At 37.6% G+C, this 17,680-nt stretch overlaps 1 protein-coding gene across 8 annotated transcripts in view; it reads left to right on the plus strand.

Annotated features, from left to right (window-relative positions):
* LOC128923552 (protein rtoA-like) overlaps window positions 1-17,680 on the plus strand; it is a 2,411,103-nt gene that overhangs the window by 1,771,796 nt on the left and 621,627 nt on the right. For all 8 annotated transcript variants that reach the window (XM_054235822.1, XM_054235824.1, XM_054235823.1 and 5 more), the window contains one exon: window positions 2,754-2,807. In XM_054235822.1, the coding sequence (XP_054091797.1) occupies window positions 2,754-2,807 (54 nt within the window). The remainder of the gene's footprint in view (window positions 1-2,753; window positions 2,808-17,680) is intronic.

Consider the following 17,680-nt stretch of genomic DNA (forward strand, 5'->3'; position numbering starts at 1 on the left):
TGAGCTTACTTAGTTGTAAATAGATTTAAGATTTTAATACTTATTGTTAGGCTTTAAACAAAGCAGATTCAATAAATAAAGAAATATTGAAAAAAAAAATATATATATATAAAAATGATCAGGGTGTCGAGACGAGTCAAAATCCGAATGTCTGCCTGTCCGTCCGTGCAACGGATAATTTGAGTAAAAATTGAGATATCTTGATGAAACTTGGAACACATGTTCCATGGGACCGTGGGAGGGTTGCTTTCAAAAATAGGCAAAATCGGACTACTGCCGCTATGAAGGGGCATATTTGGATGTAATTTTTTTGGGAAAGTGTGCGTTGCCCCGCCCCACTCGTAAACCAACAAAGCTATGTAAACCAAACTTTCTACAGTCGATTCTCTTACATATCCCACTCTTAAATTATTTGAAATCGGATAATAACCACACCCACCTCCCATACAAAGTTTAGGTTGAAAATTACTAAAAGTGAGTTAACTCAGTAAGGAGAAACGCCAGAAACACTAAATTTCACATAAGAAATGGCAAATGAAAGCTGCACTTACAAAATTAAAAATGGGCGTGGCATCGCCCACTTATGGGTCAAAAACCATATCTCAGGAACTACTCGACCGATTTCAATGAAACTTGATTTGTAATAATTTCCTTACATCTCAATGATATGTTGTGAAAATAGGCCAAATCGCTTCACAGCCACGCCTACTTCCTATATAGGAAGTGTGGCAGCCCCATTCGAAAAATCGCCGAAATCGGACCATCGGTTTTCAAGGCCCCATATATCGAACATGTGGACCTCGGTGCTTCTAACCTAATATTAAGGTTTCCAACTTTCAATGGACTTTATACAATATATATGACGCATATGTGGGTCAAATTGTGTATTATATACTATAAATAAAGTTAAATAAATAAATTGCGAGAGTATAAAATGTTCGGTTACACCCGAACTTAGCCCTTCCTTACTTGTATTTTATTATTATAAATAGGAGTTTCACTTTGATTATTCAAATGCGTTAATATCCCAACATTTTGTTTCGACGTCTCTTCATAAGAAGTAGCTTTTCGTAACGCTATTCATACATTTTTATACCTTCGCTAAAGTTGCTAAAGAGAGTATAATAGATTTGTTCACACAACGGTGGTTTGGAAGTCCTAAAGCTAAATGGGTGAGATATAGGGTTATATCTCCCTTCCGATTTTTTGGTATTTTTATAAAGCATTGAAATTAAAATTGTTACAGTGATCGGATTTAGTTCAAATATGCGCCGTTTCGTTCGATAATCTGTTTCCATCTAGACGGCAACTTCATAATACCCCCATAGAAGCCCCCATCCTTATTTGCGAAGAACTCGGACAGCCACTTTTCACAACCCTCTTTTGAGTTCAACTTTACACCAACAATGGCGTTCGAAATGGATAGGAACAAGTGATAATTACTTGGAGCTATGTTCGGGCATATGGTGGATGCGATAAAACCTCCCATCCGAGCTCGCGTATTTTCTGACGAGTCATCAACGAAGTGTGTGGTCTGGCGTTGTCCTGGTGGAACAATACACTCTTCATCGCCTCCTTCAAGCGGTCCAGTTGTTCGCAGTGGATTGCAGAATTAAGCGTCTGGTCATATGAGAGCAGCTCATGGTGGATGATTCCCTTACAATCCAACCAAACACACAGCAAAACCTTCCTGGCCCTTAATCCCGACTTGGCCACTGTTTGGGACAATGCATCGTCCTTCGACCACGACCGTTTTCGCTTGATATGTTCGTATGTGATCAATTTTTCATTGCCAGTCACCATTCGCGTCAAAAATGGGTCGAGTTCGTTCAGTTTCAGCAGCATATCGCAGGCATTAATTCGGTCCAGAAGGTAAATTACCGACATTTTAAATTAACAGTTAACTTAGCGCACAATTGCGTTGAATCAATTCGGTCCATAAAACAGGCTGTTATTGATGCCAAAGGCGATCTAACCAATTATGAATTTATCGCCTTAGAATAGAAACCTAGACTAAATATTAAAATTAAAAAAAATTATCATTAAAAAATAACAGGATAATTCATTTCAAGTTGTGTGTAAATACTTTTGATGCAAAATAATATGTGTGTAAATACTTTTGACTACTGCGAGTCTGTAGTTCATTTGCTTATATCTCCGCCATATTTCTAGCTATTTTTGCCAAACTGACTTCAGTCTCTCAGAAATATATCAAGGTTTATAACAACATAGCATGTTACCCTGCGACAACAAAAACAACAAGCAAAAGCTATTTCAGTGTAACTTGTAAAAAAACGTTTTAACATTAAATCCTGTCAATCTAGCTATTTTCGGGTGCCTTGTTGTTAAATTGTGGTAAAACACGCTTATTCAAACGAATACCCCTTCGAAAAGCGGACCAGCGTTAAAAGTTCTCTGCTTATTGCTAATGAGTCAATGAACGCAAAACAACAACACATGTATTGTGACAAGATTTTTATTAGTACTAAATTTTGTTATTGTTTCACAAATACGACCTTTAAAAATTATTCTGGTGCGGCTAAAGAAGTATTAACTTCAAAAACATTTTCTTGACAATAGTATGCTCTAGTACTAGATTCCGAATAAAACAAATACATATTATTTTACTCAATAGTAATATTTATAGTTTTATTCTTACAAATAATTCTTATTACTCTTTAAATCGATTATTGGTTTCATATTATCAATTTAAGATTACGTGGTTGCTAATTATTATTATGTTTAATTTTTAGTTTCAGCTACGTCCACATATTGGTGAAGAAGATTCCACAACTGAAACCAAAGATGTAAGTTGAAATTAAACAAATATATGTATATATAAATATACTCACCTTTTTGTGGCTAGGGTATAAACTAAATTAGCAAATGTATAATAATATTATAAAGAGGAAAGGTTTATTTTTTTGTTTGTTTGTCTCGAATAGGCTCCGAAACTACTGAACCGATTTGAAAAATTCTTTCACGGTTGGAAAGCTATACTATCCCTGAGTGACATAGGCTATATTTATTTAAAAAAAAAAATAGGGTTCCTTACCAAAACTCTGATAATGTAAAAAAAAACCAAAAAATTTTCTTTAATCGCGAATGCTGCGAAAACGATTGAAGATATAACAAAGTGATGTTCTACAATTTTGTAGAACTTATCATTATCTACAAAAAACGTCATATCTGTAACTATTATAGTTTTGTCACAATAAGCGATTTTATATAAAAAAATTAATTAAAATACCACTACTTGAAAAGGCTGTTTATTTATACCTTAGTATTAATCCTTATCGAAATAAGTGATTTATTATTTAAGATCGCTTCAAAACCTTTATATAACTTTTTGAATTATTAGATTCTGGCATTCTCTTCAAAAGATATCACGAGTTAAAAATTTTGAAAAGGCGTTCGGCGGCTAACTATGCGTTGTAGAGTTGTAGGCGTCACTCGGGCACGGGGGTACGGGAGGGGGGTTAAGATCGGTCGCGCGGTCGGCTCCTTACTGAATGGTCGTGTGCGGAATTAAAAAAAATTGTCGCTTGTTAATCTATATATATAAAAGAAAGTGACGTTACTTACTACTCTTATAACTGGAGAACGCCTGAACCGATTTCGGTGATTACCTCCAATTCGGTCAGGTCTCCCCCCAAACAAGAAGAATACTTAAAAAAATTCTGGAAAATTTTCCGGAAAAAAAATTATGAAGAAAATAAATTTTCAAATACGATTTTAAAAAGGAAATAAAAACGAACAGATGATGGCGCTGTGTGCATCAACTTTTGACAGCTGCATGCATATGCACAGTTGGCAACCCACGCAAGATGCAATGACATATGTGAGATGTTTATTTTGTGAGGTTATGACATGTGAGCACATGTTTTGTGTATTCATTTCTCAGTGTAATTCAGAATGCCACGAGCCAAAAGATGTAATCTTTCGCATCGAGCGCGAAATGCAAATAGAGTTCGGAATATTGCCTATCAATTGACTTCGTGCATCACAAACACAAGAAGAAAGACAGGCGGAAAATGAAACGACTCAGTTAACAATGAGAAATCGTCGGGCAAATGAAACAACTCAACAACGTGATAATCTAAATCAACGCATAAGAAGAAGTGCTTCAAGTGTTGAATGAATCGCAAAATGTGTTGCTAAGCGCATAACTCGAGAACCGTTGAACCGATTTCACAAATTCTTTGTTTAGAATGCCAGAAAAAGTCTTAAATCCACAATTTTCGAATCACCCATAACATGAGGGTTGAGTTAATTCCTAAACCGATTTCAATCATTTTCAACGCTCAGTTATAATGGGAATAGGGGCAACTTGGCACCTGTTAGTAGGCAGACAAACGGCAATTCGGCCTTAAAATTACTCCTAACTTGCAAATCAACGAAACACCAGTCTGCAAAATCGCCAAAAAAAAAGATCTATAAAGAAGATTTTCCAGATATTCAAATCGCTGGAGATACTGCACAGGACTTTAAAAGATGTACGCGACAACGAAAATATTTTTGGTGAAGCCATGATTGTGTTAGCAGGTGATTTTCGCCAGACTATTCCTGGATCAACTATTGTTGACGAACTAATCCCATTCCTAAAATCATCTAATTTGTGGCGACACATAAAAAATCGCCAATTAACATATAAGATACGAGTGTTTTTCGAACAATATCATACTGCGATTTGTAGAAATAGTTGAAAATGGTAGCGACGCAGTTGACACCTCGATGGATTAATAACATTTTTAACGGGTTTCTGTCACTTCATGGCCTCGAAAGAGAAGCTTATTCATCGTGTTTTTCCTGACATGAAACCATAATATAATAAACATAAATGGCAGATTGAATGACCTATATTGGTGTTAAAAAACAAGGATGGCTTTGATCTTAATGCGACAATTTAGAATTTCGTTAAAGGCGGGTTGATACAGCTACAAACCAGGATGACGTATTCAATTATCCAACAGACTATTTTAAATTGCTGGACTATCCCCACTCACTTGCAATTAAAAGTAGTGTGAGTTGTCATCATGCTGCGTAACACTATAACTCCATCATTGCTGTTCGTTTGTGCCGCAAAAAAACGAGAACGGCCAAACCGATCTGGCTAATTTTAGTCTTGAAATATTCGTGGAAGGCCAGAAAAGGATTAGAAAGAGAGTAAATATGAAAAAATTGCGAGAAATATAATAATAAGAGAATTTTATTCGAGTTGACAAGAAAAATATAAAAAGAAAAAAAAATACTATTTTGAAGTTTCTTTGTTAAAATATTTTTGTTATAGTTCAATTGTATAAGGTTGTGTCGATAGCCCAAAACAATTTGTAACAAATAAGGAAAGGCTAAGTTCGGGGCCAACCGAACATTTTATACTCTCGCACTTTATTGCTCTATTTTTATTAAGATAACGCACAATTTGACCTATATATTCGACTTAAAGTCCAATGGAAAATCATCTTATATAGTATATGAGGGCTGATGTAATTCCAGAACCAATTTCGCTCATTTTCACCACCAAGGTTAACGGGAATAGCAGCAACTTGGCACCTGTTAGTAGGAAACAAACGGCACATTCGGCCTTGAAATTACTCCTAAATTGCAAATGAACGAAACACCAGTTGGCAAAATCGCCAAAAATAGCGCTATAACGAAGATTTTCCAAATATTCAAGAAGTTGCTGGAGATACTGCACAGGACTTTAAAAGATCTTGATTGTCGATGAACGTTTTTGGGGGAGCCAGGATTCTGTTAGCAGGTGATTTACGCCAGACTCTTCCAATTATTCCTGGATCAACTGTTACTGATGGGCTAATCGCATGCCTGAAATCATTTAATTTGAGTAAAGAATCACCAATTAACAACTAACATATGAGCGTTTTTGCAACAATATCAAATTGCGATTGTAGAATCAGTTGGCAGTTGACACTTCGATGGATTAATAACATTTCCAACAGATTTCTGTCACCTCATTGACTCGAAAGAGAAGTTTTCCGGACATGAAACCTCAAAATGATAACCATAAATGACTGATTGAATGACCTATATTGGTGGTAAAAAAAAGATATCGATGATTTTAATGCGACAATTTAGAATTTCGGTCCAAGAGAGTTGACACAGCTACTAACCAGGATGACGTAGTAAATTATCCCAAACTATTTAAAAATGCCTGTACTATCACCACTCACTTTGCAATTTAAAGTAGTGTGAGTTGTCATCATGCTGCCTAACATAAATCAACCTCGAGTATCAATATCGTCGCCGAAGCCAAGATTGGACCAACTTAATTTAATGTATACCTTAGCCACAACAACGTGTGGCCGGGTCTACTAGTAGAAATATGTATGATGTATGTATACTGTTGACAGTCATAACTTCGAGGTCGTAGATAATTTCGTATACCTGGGAACCAGCATCAACAACACGAACAATGTCAGCCTCGAAATCCAGCGCAGAATAACTCTTGCCAACAGGTGCTACTTTGGACAGAGTAGGCAATTGAACAGTAAAGTCCTCTCTCGACGAACCAAAATCAAGCTATACAAGTCGCTTATCATTCCCTCCTGCTTTACGGTGCAGAAGCGTGGACGATGTCAACATCCGATGAGACGGCACTAGGAGTTTGCGAGAGGAAAATTTTGCGCAAGATTTATGGTCCTCAGAACATTGGCAACGGCGAATACCGCAGACGATGGAACGATGAGCTGTACGAGTTATACGACGACATTGACATAGTTCAGCGAATAAAAAGACAGCGGCTACGCTGGCTAGGTCATGTTGTCCGAATGGACGAAAACACTCCAGCCCTGAAAGTGTTTGATACAGTACCAGCCGGAGGAAGCCGAGGAAGGGGAAGGCCTCCACTCCGTTGGAGGGACCAATTGGAGAGCGACCTGGTTACACTTGGGATCTCCAACTGGCGCCGAACTGCGAAGGAGAGAGAGAGGTGGCGCACTATCGTCGATTCGGCTATAACCGGCTAAACGGTTGCAACGCCAATCACATACAATTACATGTATATATATAACATCATGCTCAATTCTGTTTGAAGTTATTACAGTAGACTCTATATTTCGGTGATGGGGTCATATGTAGAAGTTCACGCAAGTGAGGAAAGTTTCTGATTGCCATTCACTTGGGAGTGGCCGGGAAATATTCTTTTACATATGACTCAAGCAGCTCACGACTTCCGGGTTTAGACCAAGTATCCCCTGGGTAGCCAACAGACATCCGTTTAAAGGCGAGCTAAAGTGAGAAGGCGAAGTTTCTGCGGTTGTGCGTAGGGTTTGGGACCCACATAAAAAAACCTCCCCAATGAAAAAACAATCAGAGCCTCGGAAGAGAAACCCCCTTTTCATGACGACCCCTGCAAAAGTACTAAGGATCATGATTTTAGGGCATGCATCTGGAATGTCCGGACCCTTAATTGGGAAGGTGTCTCTGTCCAGCTGGTTGATGTCCTCATACAACTAAAGGCTGACATCACCGCCATACAAGAAGTGCAATTGACGGGATAAGGACGGACGAAAGTGGGTCCTTGTGACATCTACTACAGCGGCCATATAAAGGAGCGCAAATTCGGTGTTGGATTTGTGGTGGGAGAGAGACTCCGTCGCCGAGTCCTGGCATTCACCCCGGTGGATGAACGTCTAGTCACAATCCGCATCAAAGCGAGGTTCTTCAACATATCGCTGATTTGCGCCCACGCCCCAACGGAAGAGAAGGACGATGTGACCAAAGATCCTTTCTATGAGCGCCTAGAACGTACCTATGAGCGCTGCCCCCGCCACGATGTCAGAATCGTGCTTGGCGATTTTAACGCCAGGGTGGGTAAAGAAGGTGTCTTTGGCACAACAGTCGGAAAATTCAGCTTCCATGACGAAACACCGCCAAACGGCCTGAGGCTGATCGACTTCGCTGGGGCCCGAAATATGGTCGTCTGTAGTACCAGATTCCAGCACAAGAAAATTCATCAAGCAACATGGCTGTCCCCTGATCGAAACACGCGTAATCAAATCGATCACGTTGTGATAGACAGAAGACATGTCTCCAGTGTTTTAGACGTGCGTACGCTCCGAAGACCAAATATTGACTCGGAACATTATCTGGTCGCAGCGAAGATACGCACACGCCTCTGTGCAGCAAAGAACGCCAGTCAACAAACACAAAGAAGGTTCGAAGTCGAAAATCTGCAATCACAACCGACAGCCAAGGCGATTTTCTACTCGACTTGCACTCCTGCTCTCTGAGAGCACTTATCAGCATCTCGATATAAGGGAGCTGTGGAACGGCATCTCAAACTCAGTGCATACCGCTGCAGCCGAAACAATCCATCCCCGGCAACGCCAAAAAACCAGTTGGTACGATGAGAGTTGTCGTTCCGCAGTGGAGAGAAAACAGATTGCCTACCGCGCAACGTTGCGAAAGACCACAACACGTTCGGGGTGGGATAGATATCGAGAACTGAAGAGGGAAGCGAGACGCATTTGCAGAAGTATAAAGAAAGATGCCGAAATGCGTGAGTATGAAAGCTTGAAAAGCTGGACAACATAGATAATGCTCAAAAATTTTATGAAAAGATGAGGCGATTTACAGAAGGTTTCAAGACCGGAGCATTATCATGCAGGGTCCGAGAAGGTAATCTGGTAACGGATGTCCAGAGCATACTGGGATTATGGAGGGAACATTTCTCCGACCTGCTGTATGGCAGTGAAAGTACAACACCAGGAGATGGCGAACCCGATTCCCCAATCGATGACGATGGAATAGATATTCCATTATCCGACCATGAAGAAATTGGAATAGCAATTACCCACTAGAAGAACAACAAAGCGGCGGGGGCCGATGGACTACCGGCCGAGCTATTCCAATACGTCGGCGAATAACTGATAGGTCCATGCATCAGCTTCTTTGTAGAATATGGTCGGAAGAAAGCATGCCCGACAATTGGAATCTTGGTATGCTCTGCTCAATCCATAAAAAGGGAGACCCACAATCTGCGCCAATTACCGTGGTATAAGTCTCCTCAATATCGCATATAAGGTTTTGTCGAAAGACTAAAGCCCACCGTCAACGAACTGATTCGTCCTTATCAGTGACTCTTTAGACCTGGAAAATCAACAATGGACCAGATATTCACCATGCGCCAAATCTTGGAAAAGACCCGAGGAGAAGTATCGATACTCACCATCTTTTCATCGATTTTAAAGCTGCCTTCAATAGCACGAAAAGGAGCTGCCTTTATGCCACTATGTCTGAATTTGGTAGCCCTACAAAACTAATACGGCTATGTAAACTGACGTTGAGCAACACCAAAAGCTCCGTCAGGATCGGGAAGGACCTCTCCGAGCCGTTCGATACCAGACGAGGCTTCAGACAAAGTGACTCACTCTCGTGTAATTGATATCAATATCATCAAAGCAACAACCTCGCCGTTTGTTCTGCTTTTTCCAGACTAGATAAAGAAGCGAAGCATATGGGTCTGGTTGTAAATGAGGACAAGACGAAATATCTCCTGTCATCAAACAAACAGTCAGCACACTCGCGTCTTGGCTCCCACGAATAAAAAAACAGCGGCTACGCTGGCTAGGTCATGTTGTACGAATGGATGAAAACACTCCAGTTCTGAAAGTGTTCGTTGCAGTACCCGCTGAAGGAAGCCGCGGAAGAGGACGACCTCCACTCCGATGGAAAGACCAAGTGCAAAGTGACCTGGCTTCACTTGGTGTTTCCAGTTGCCGCCAAAAAGCAAAAAGGAGGAACGAGTGGCGAGCTCTGGTGGATTCGGCTATAATCGCTTAAAGCGGTTTCTACGCCAAATATATCTTAATATATAAAAATCACGTGTCACATTGTTTGTTTTCGATGGACTCCTAAACTACTGAACCGATTTTAATGAAGTTTTTAACACTGTGTGCAGTTTGGTCCAACTTGAAAGATAGGATAGTTTATAACTCTCCTTATAGTCGCATTATTTATTTATTGCGAATTATTTGTTTATTATTAGCAAAGAGCTATCCACCAGTTGGTGGCGCTAAGTGCGCTATGTTACAGTAGATGGCGCTGCATTTCCTGTTAAATTTTCATGGATTTAGGCTGTCATAACAAAAGATGCCACTTGCTAAAAACATTAAATGAAAATGCGTTGTTTGAAGTTTATATTATTTGTGGTAAAGTTATACGAATCTATGACTTCCAATATTCTAAATTTAAGAAAAAATCACATACAATCCGTGAAATAAATAAAGTTATGTACATATGTATGGTCAGACAAATAAGCAATGCTGCCACTCTTTTCCAGTAAATCTTCCTCGAATTTGAGAGATTTCAGAGGAATTTAGGAAATCGCAGAGTTGATTTCTGCATGTATTTCCCAAATGCAAAAAAAATTTCATTTATTTGCATTTAGGTATAGAATTTTGTATGGCAACGTTATGGGCAACATATGTTTTACAAATGTCATTCATAAAAATATGTTTAAAATATTTAAATTATAACAGACAATACATAAATTTGCGAGGAAAATTATATCAGAAATTGATGAAAACAACAAAAGAACCCCAAATTTCATCACTAGCGAGTCGGAGCACCTATGGGAACTGAAGAAAAAGTATAAGCTGTTATTGAATGCAAACGAACGGACACTTGCTCTACGCTACGAAAGAAATAACGCAAAATAAAAATCAGCTATTATTTAAGCATTGTTTAAGCCTCCCATTTTTAGTGCTTAAGCATAACCTAAGTATGAACTGTAAAACACTATTTTCCTGTTTTATCTTAAGCACAATATAAGTATGGAGTACATTTGGAGTTAAATTTAGAGCTATGCATCAGTAGATGGCGCTACATGAGAATACATTTATTGACATTATTTGTGATACTAACGGCTGATGTTGTAAGGTAATTGAATAAGTGCGCTGTATTTGGCTAGATGGCGCTATAGAAGCAGATGCTCTTATATTAAAAGTCCAAACGTTTATTTTAGCTAAAATTTATTAAACGTAAAACGTGTGTTTAAAATTTACCATTTATTAAACGTAAAACGTGTGTTTAAAATTTATCAGACTCGGCCACGCTTTGCTTTCTGTTTATTATTCAAAACTCTTTAAACGAATTAAATAAAAGTAAGTATTATTAGCTTGCTTTTCATTTTATTTATTAAATCTTATTTTGAACTTTGAAGTAATATTTTCAATAAAATGCCACCAAAAAAATCGAACCTAAATAATGCACGGAATAGAGCTGCACAACGCCAAAGAGTTCAAAGAGTTCAGCAGTCTGCAGAACAAATCGCAGCAAGAAACTCAGCTCAAAGAATCAGGACAGCAGAGAGTCGTGTACAAGAATCCCAAGAACAGCGTGATAGACGTCTGCGACAAACTGTTACCAGAACAAGAGCGGCGCGTGAACAACTCATAGTTACAACACGATTACGAGATGTACAGGGACAGCGGACCAGCCGCTCATTAACACGTTCAACATTTGTTCGTCTTGCGTTCGAATATGAAGCAGATATTGATTAATCTGCGCATTCAAAAATTGCTATCGGGAAAATGGATAAACTATGTCCATATTGTCATGCATTAAAATTTCGCAATGAAACACCCGGCATGTATTGTGCATCAGGAAAAGTTCTGCTGCCACCTCTTCCCACTCCGCCGGAACCTTTAATATCGCTTCTTGCTGGCGATTCAGACAATTCAAAAATATTTTTGCGAAAAATACGCAAATTTAATTCCGATGGACGTAATTTTAAACCTACATTTAAAATATAAGGTCAGGTGTACCATAAAATTGGGTCACTGATGCCAATGCCTGATGATAATCCAAAGTTTCTACAAATTTATTTTATGGGCAGTTGTGAAGAACGCGTGACAACTCGGTGCCAATATAACTTCATTGAACAAGCAGAGGAAAGAGCAATTGTGATATTGTTGGAAAATTTTTTAGAAGCTCAGAATAAACTCATTCAATTGTTTAAAACAGTATCACCACAATTGCTAAGTGACAACTATCAAATCGTCATCAAAGCCGACAAAGTTCCATCAGGAGAACATGCTGGAAGATTTAACGCGCCAACTGTTGATGAGGTAGCTGTTATTATGGTTGGTGATCCAGTTGAAAATAGAGCTATAAAAATTACACGGCGGGACAACACTATTAGTACGATTTCGGATCTGCACCGTTCATATGACGCACTCCAATATCCATTAATATTTTGGCAAGGACATTATGAATATCACCTTAACATCAAACAGTGTGATCCAAATACTGGTAAATTTGACAATTAACTATTTTATTTCTTACATATGATTTGCTTTTAATTTCTTATTTAATTTCTTTATTATTCTTTTTAGGTAATACAAGAGATAAAAAAGTAAGTTTAATGAACTACTACGCAAGCCGATTGATGATTAGGAATAATCAGGATAACTATATTCTTCGATATCGTCAGCTATTCCATCAATACATTGTGGATATGTATGCTAAGATTGAAAGCGAACGCTTGCGATTCATTCGATACAACCAGCAGAAATTACGATCAGAAGAATATAATCACTTACGAGATGCTATTGTCGGAAACATCGATGGAAATTTAAACCCCAATGACATCGGCCATTTTACCTTCAAGCTACATCGGTAGTCCACGGAACATGCAGGAATACATACAGGATGCGATGACTTACGTACGTAATTACGGTCGTCCAGATTTGTTTATAACTTTTACATGTAATCCGAATTGGGAGGATATACAAACGTTATTATTACCAGGACAACAAGCAATACATCGACATGATATAACTGCGCGTGTGTTCAAACAAAAACTGAAATCCTTAATTGATTTCATTGTTAAATATTCAGTTTTCGGTAACACACGTTGTTGGCTTTATTCTATTGATAGGCAAAAGCGAGGTTTGCCTCATGCCCACATTTTAGTTTGGCTTTAGATAAAATCCGTCCAGAAGAAATTGATCAAATAATTTCAGCCGAAATTCCAGACCCATCAATTGATCGAGAATTGTTTGATGTTGTTACCAATCAAATGATCCACGGACCGTGCGGTACTTTTAACATGGCATCGCCATGCATGGAAAATGGAAAATGTAAGAAGCATTTCCCAAAGAATTATACGAATGATACAATCACGGATACTGACGGTTATCCTATGTATCGCCGCAGAAATGTTGCGAATGGTGGCCACACATTCACAATCCGGCAATCAAATAATACAAATCAAGTAGAAATTTGCAATCAGTGGGTGGTACCATATTCACCATTACTTTCAAAAACGTATAAGGCTCATATCAATTCCGTAAAATCAATTAAGTACATATGTAAATATGTCAACAAAGGTAGTGACTTGGCCGTAATTGAATTACAAAACCTAAATAAGAATGATGAAATAACACGATACCAAATGGGTAGATACATCAGCAGCAACAAAGCAATTTGGCATACTCTTAGCTTTCCCATACACGAAAGATACCCTTCAGTCCAGCATTTAGCAGTGCATCTTGAAAACGGTCAGCGTGTATACTTCACTGAAGAAAATGTTCTCCAAAGAGCGGTTGAGGCTCCAAAAACGACACTAACTGAATTTTTTACATTGTGTCAAAAACCTGGTATTTTAGGCCAATTCGCAAAGACGCTACTATACACTGATGTTCCACGCTATTTTACATGGAACAAATCAGGTAAAAAATGGGAGCCACGGAAACAAGGAAAACCACATCTTTCTATTACAGGCATATTCAAAGCTAAGACATTGGGACGACTTTACACGGTACATCCAAAACAACATGAATGCTTCTATTTACGTTTGTTATTGGTGAATGTTCCCGGACCAACGTCTTTCAAATTTTTGCGAACAGTTAATGCCCGAGTATTTAATACATATCAAGATGCATGTCGCGAACTGCAATTGCTAGAAGACGATAACCATTGGGACCTAACACTTGCCGATGCTGCGTTCACATCAACGCCAAATAACATTCGTCACCTGTTTGCAATTATTTTGACGACGTGTTATCCATCACAAGCAACCACTTTGTGGGAAAAATATAAAAATTGTATGACGGAAGACATATTGCACCGAATTAGACAAACAGAGCAATGCCCAAACATAGATTACACGCCAGTGATGTATAATGAAACGTTAGTGTTGATCGAGGATTTATGTATTTTAATTTCAAATTCACCACTAAATTATTATGGTATGCCATCACCTGATCGTCAGACCACCGACTTAATTAACACCGATTTACAACGAGAAAAACAATATGACCATGGCAGTTTAGCTACAATTATCGCGAACAGTGAGCCATTATTGACAGCTGAACAAAAAATTATTTATAATCAGATTATGCTGACTGTTGCTGCTAAACAAGGCGGCTTTTTCTTCTTGGACGCACCAGGTGGAACCGGTAAGACATTTTTAATATCGTTGATTCTTGCCAAGATACGGTCACAACAGAAAATCGCATTGGCAGTTGCATCATCAGGCATTGCGGCTACTATGCTAGATGGTGGGCGAACGGCACATTCAGCATTCAAGTTGCCATTACAAATTCATAGCAACCCAAACGCAATATGTAACATAAAAAAAAATAGCGCAATAGCTGCAGTGTTGCAAAGAAGTTCTATCATTATTTGGGATGAGTGCACAATGGCTCACAAATGTTCACTCGAGGCATTGCACCGAACTATGCAAGATTTGAACGGCAATGATAAACTTTTTGGAGGTGCTGTCATATTGCTATCTGGTGATTTCCGACAGACGTTGCCGGTCATACCTCGCTCTACTTTCGCCGATGAGATTAACGCATGTTTAAAACAATCATTTTTATGGAGAAATGTTAAAACACTTCGATTGACTATAAACATGCGCGTACATTTACTAAATGATCCATTAGCACATATATTTTCGGAACAGTTGCTAGATATTGGGAACGGTACAATAGAACGGCAACCAAACACGCAATGCATTAAACTGCCAGACAATTTCTGCACTGTTGTTCACACAAAAATTGAATTGATTCAAAGTATTTTCCCGGATATACAAAATAATTATTTAGATCATAACTGGCTCAGTGGGCGGGCTATTTTGGCAGCCAAAAATGTTGATGTTGACGAAATTAACTTCCAGATACAACAGTTGTTGCCAGGCGATCAATCATACTGTTGTTGATGGAAATGAAAGTGTAAATTTTCCAACTGAATTTTTAAACTCTCAAGATATACCCGGAATGCCACCACATATTCTTCGGTTGAAGATTGGTTCAATTATTATTCTTCTGCATAATTTGAATCCCCCTCGGTTATGCAACGGTACACGTTTGGTCATCAAAAAGTTAACAGGGAATATTCTTGAAGCAACCATTTTGACTGGAAAGTTTAAAGGAGGAGTGGTCCTGTTGCCTCGTATTCCAATGATACCGTCAGAATATACGATACCATTCAGAAGACTACAGTTTCCTATTCGTTTAGCTTTTGCCATGTCCATTAATAAGTCTCAAGGCCAAACAAAGTCCATTTGTGGGTTAGATTTGGATAATCCATGTTTTTCCCATGGGCAATTATATGTTGCATGCTCACGTGTGGGAAAACCATCAAATCTATTTGTGTTAGCTCGAGACAGGTTAACCAAAAATATTGTACACCAATTAGTGCTAAGTTAAATTCAAATGTTTATAATTCAAAAAAATAAATACTACTATTAAAAATTAGAATTATCTATCCTAAGATTATAAAATTAAATGTTATCAACTAACAATTTTGTAATTAACTTATTTGTTAAAAACTTGAATATAAAATCAAAAGGGAACTATTTTATGAAAATTTGTGCTTATTATCAACTCTACGAAAATTTTCAGCAATAATTTTAAAAATTTTGACCTCAAGGTCAAATCTCAATCCCGTGGATTTTTATACCAGATATATACTAAGGTTTCCGTCTTTATTCATAAATAATAATTTCACTGTAGTGAATAGTTTACTACAACACAGCAAATCTAAAAGTGAGGAAATGTTCATTCTGAGAATTCGAATGATTCAAACCGATTTATCGTTTAAGTTCAAAATTTTACAGTTTCATATGTACATATGTACATAGGTATGTATGTGTCATGTTAGCGTGTTGGAGAGCCATCTTCTTTATTTGTTTACACGCTACACAACAAAACAAAGAACGAACTTCGCCAAAAATATTTAAATTGATCAGAGACGTTATTCCCTGAATATATTAATATTCCATACAAATAAATGGCCTTGAACAGAGTACAAAAAGCGTTTTAACTATTTCAAATAAAAATTGGGCGGGGCGAAGTTCGCCGGGTCAGCTAGCATACATATATATATATATATATAATTAGACAATATAAAATATTTAGGCTGTGTCGATAGCCCAAAACAATTTGTAACAAGTAGGGAAAGGCAACCGAATATTTTATATTGATGTAATTTTATTGCACACAATTTGAAATAAAGTCCAATAGAATAACGAAAATCAGCATATATAGTAATTGATTGGATTAATAACATTTTTAACGGGTTTCTGTCACTTCATGGCCTCGAAAGAGAAGCTTATTCATCGTGTTTTTCCTGACATGAAACTATAATATAATAAACATAAACGGCTGATTGAATGACCTATATTGGTGGTAAAAAAACAAGGATCTCTTTGATCTTAATGCGACAATTTAGAATTTCGTTAATGGAGAGTTGACACAGCTACAAACCAGGATGACGTATTCAATTATCCCACAGACTATTTTAAATTGCTGGACTATCACCACTCACTTTGCAATTAAAAGTAGTGTGAGTTGTCATCATGACTATATAGAGCAATTAAGTATAATGACTGACTGTGCATTTTTACTGAAATTGTTGTAGCTTGAATTTCTTCAGTCTTAATCTGGGCTTCTTCCGCGCTTCCTCCTCGTGCTGAGTTTGCCGGGTGCTGATGTGGTATAAGTCATAATTTTTGAATTTAAAAAATGAATGGTACGTAAAATGTGTACATTAGGGTGTCCCATCCAACAAGGGCGAAATTTTTTTTTTCGAATTTACTTACGCATACCCGCAATTTTTTTTACATTTGATTCTAATAACTCAAATAATAAATATTATTGCGATAAAAATAACGATAACCCGTGCCGACTTGACGTTAAACATGAAATATGGAAGTTAGTATGGAAGCTTTGTAGGGATTGCGGATTAAAATATTTATGTAGTCAATAATACACCGTTTTACATATATTTTATATTTATTGAGTATTTATAAATAACATTATATAATTATTTACTAAATTTTCTTTTCAAAGTTTTCTTTTTACAATCCGGATATACGTATCTGTCTGTGTTCTTGAACGCAACGTAATAAAAATTGAGTTTATTCCTCGTCGACGGTGATTAAGCCATGCAGTCTTGCATTAACTTAACCGCTCTTTCAGCGGTATCATTAACTGCTCTCAGTGTGTAAACCTTCTTTTTAGCATATTGGAACGAAGCGTTAAGAAAGTTATCATCAACTATTTTAAGTCGATTGGATAAAGATTCGCTTTTTATTGAAACAAAGTCATCCATGTTTTTCTCTGAAATAAAATGCGACAGTTAACATAAAATAAAACAAATAAAAACTAAAATTATTGACTCTCATACTAAGCGTAAAGTGGACCAC

Source organism: Zeugodacus cucurbitae, chromosome Y (genome assembly GCF_028554725.1).
Source record: "Zeugodacus cucurbitae isolate PBARC_wt_2022May chromosome Y, idZeuCucr1.2, whole genome shotgun sequence".
Lineage (NCBI taxonomy): Eukaryota > Metazoa > Arthropoda > Insecta > Diptera > Tephritidae > Zeugodacus > Zeugodacus cucurbitae.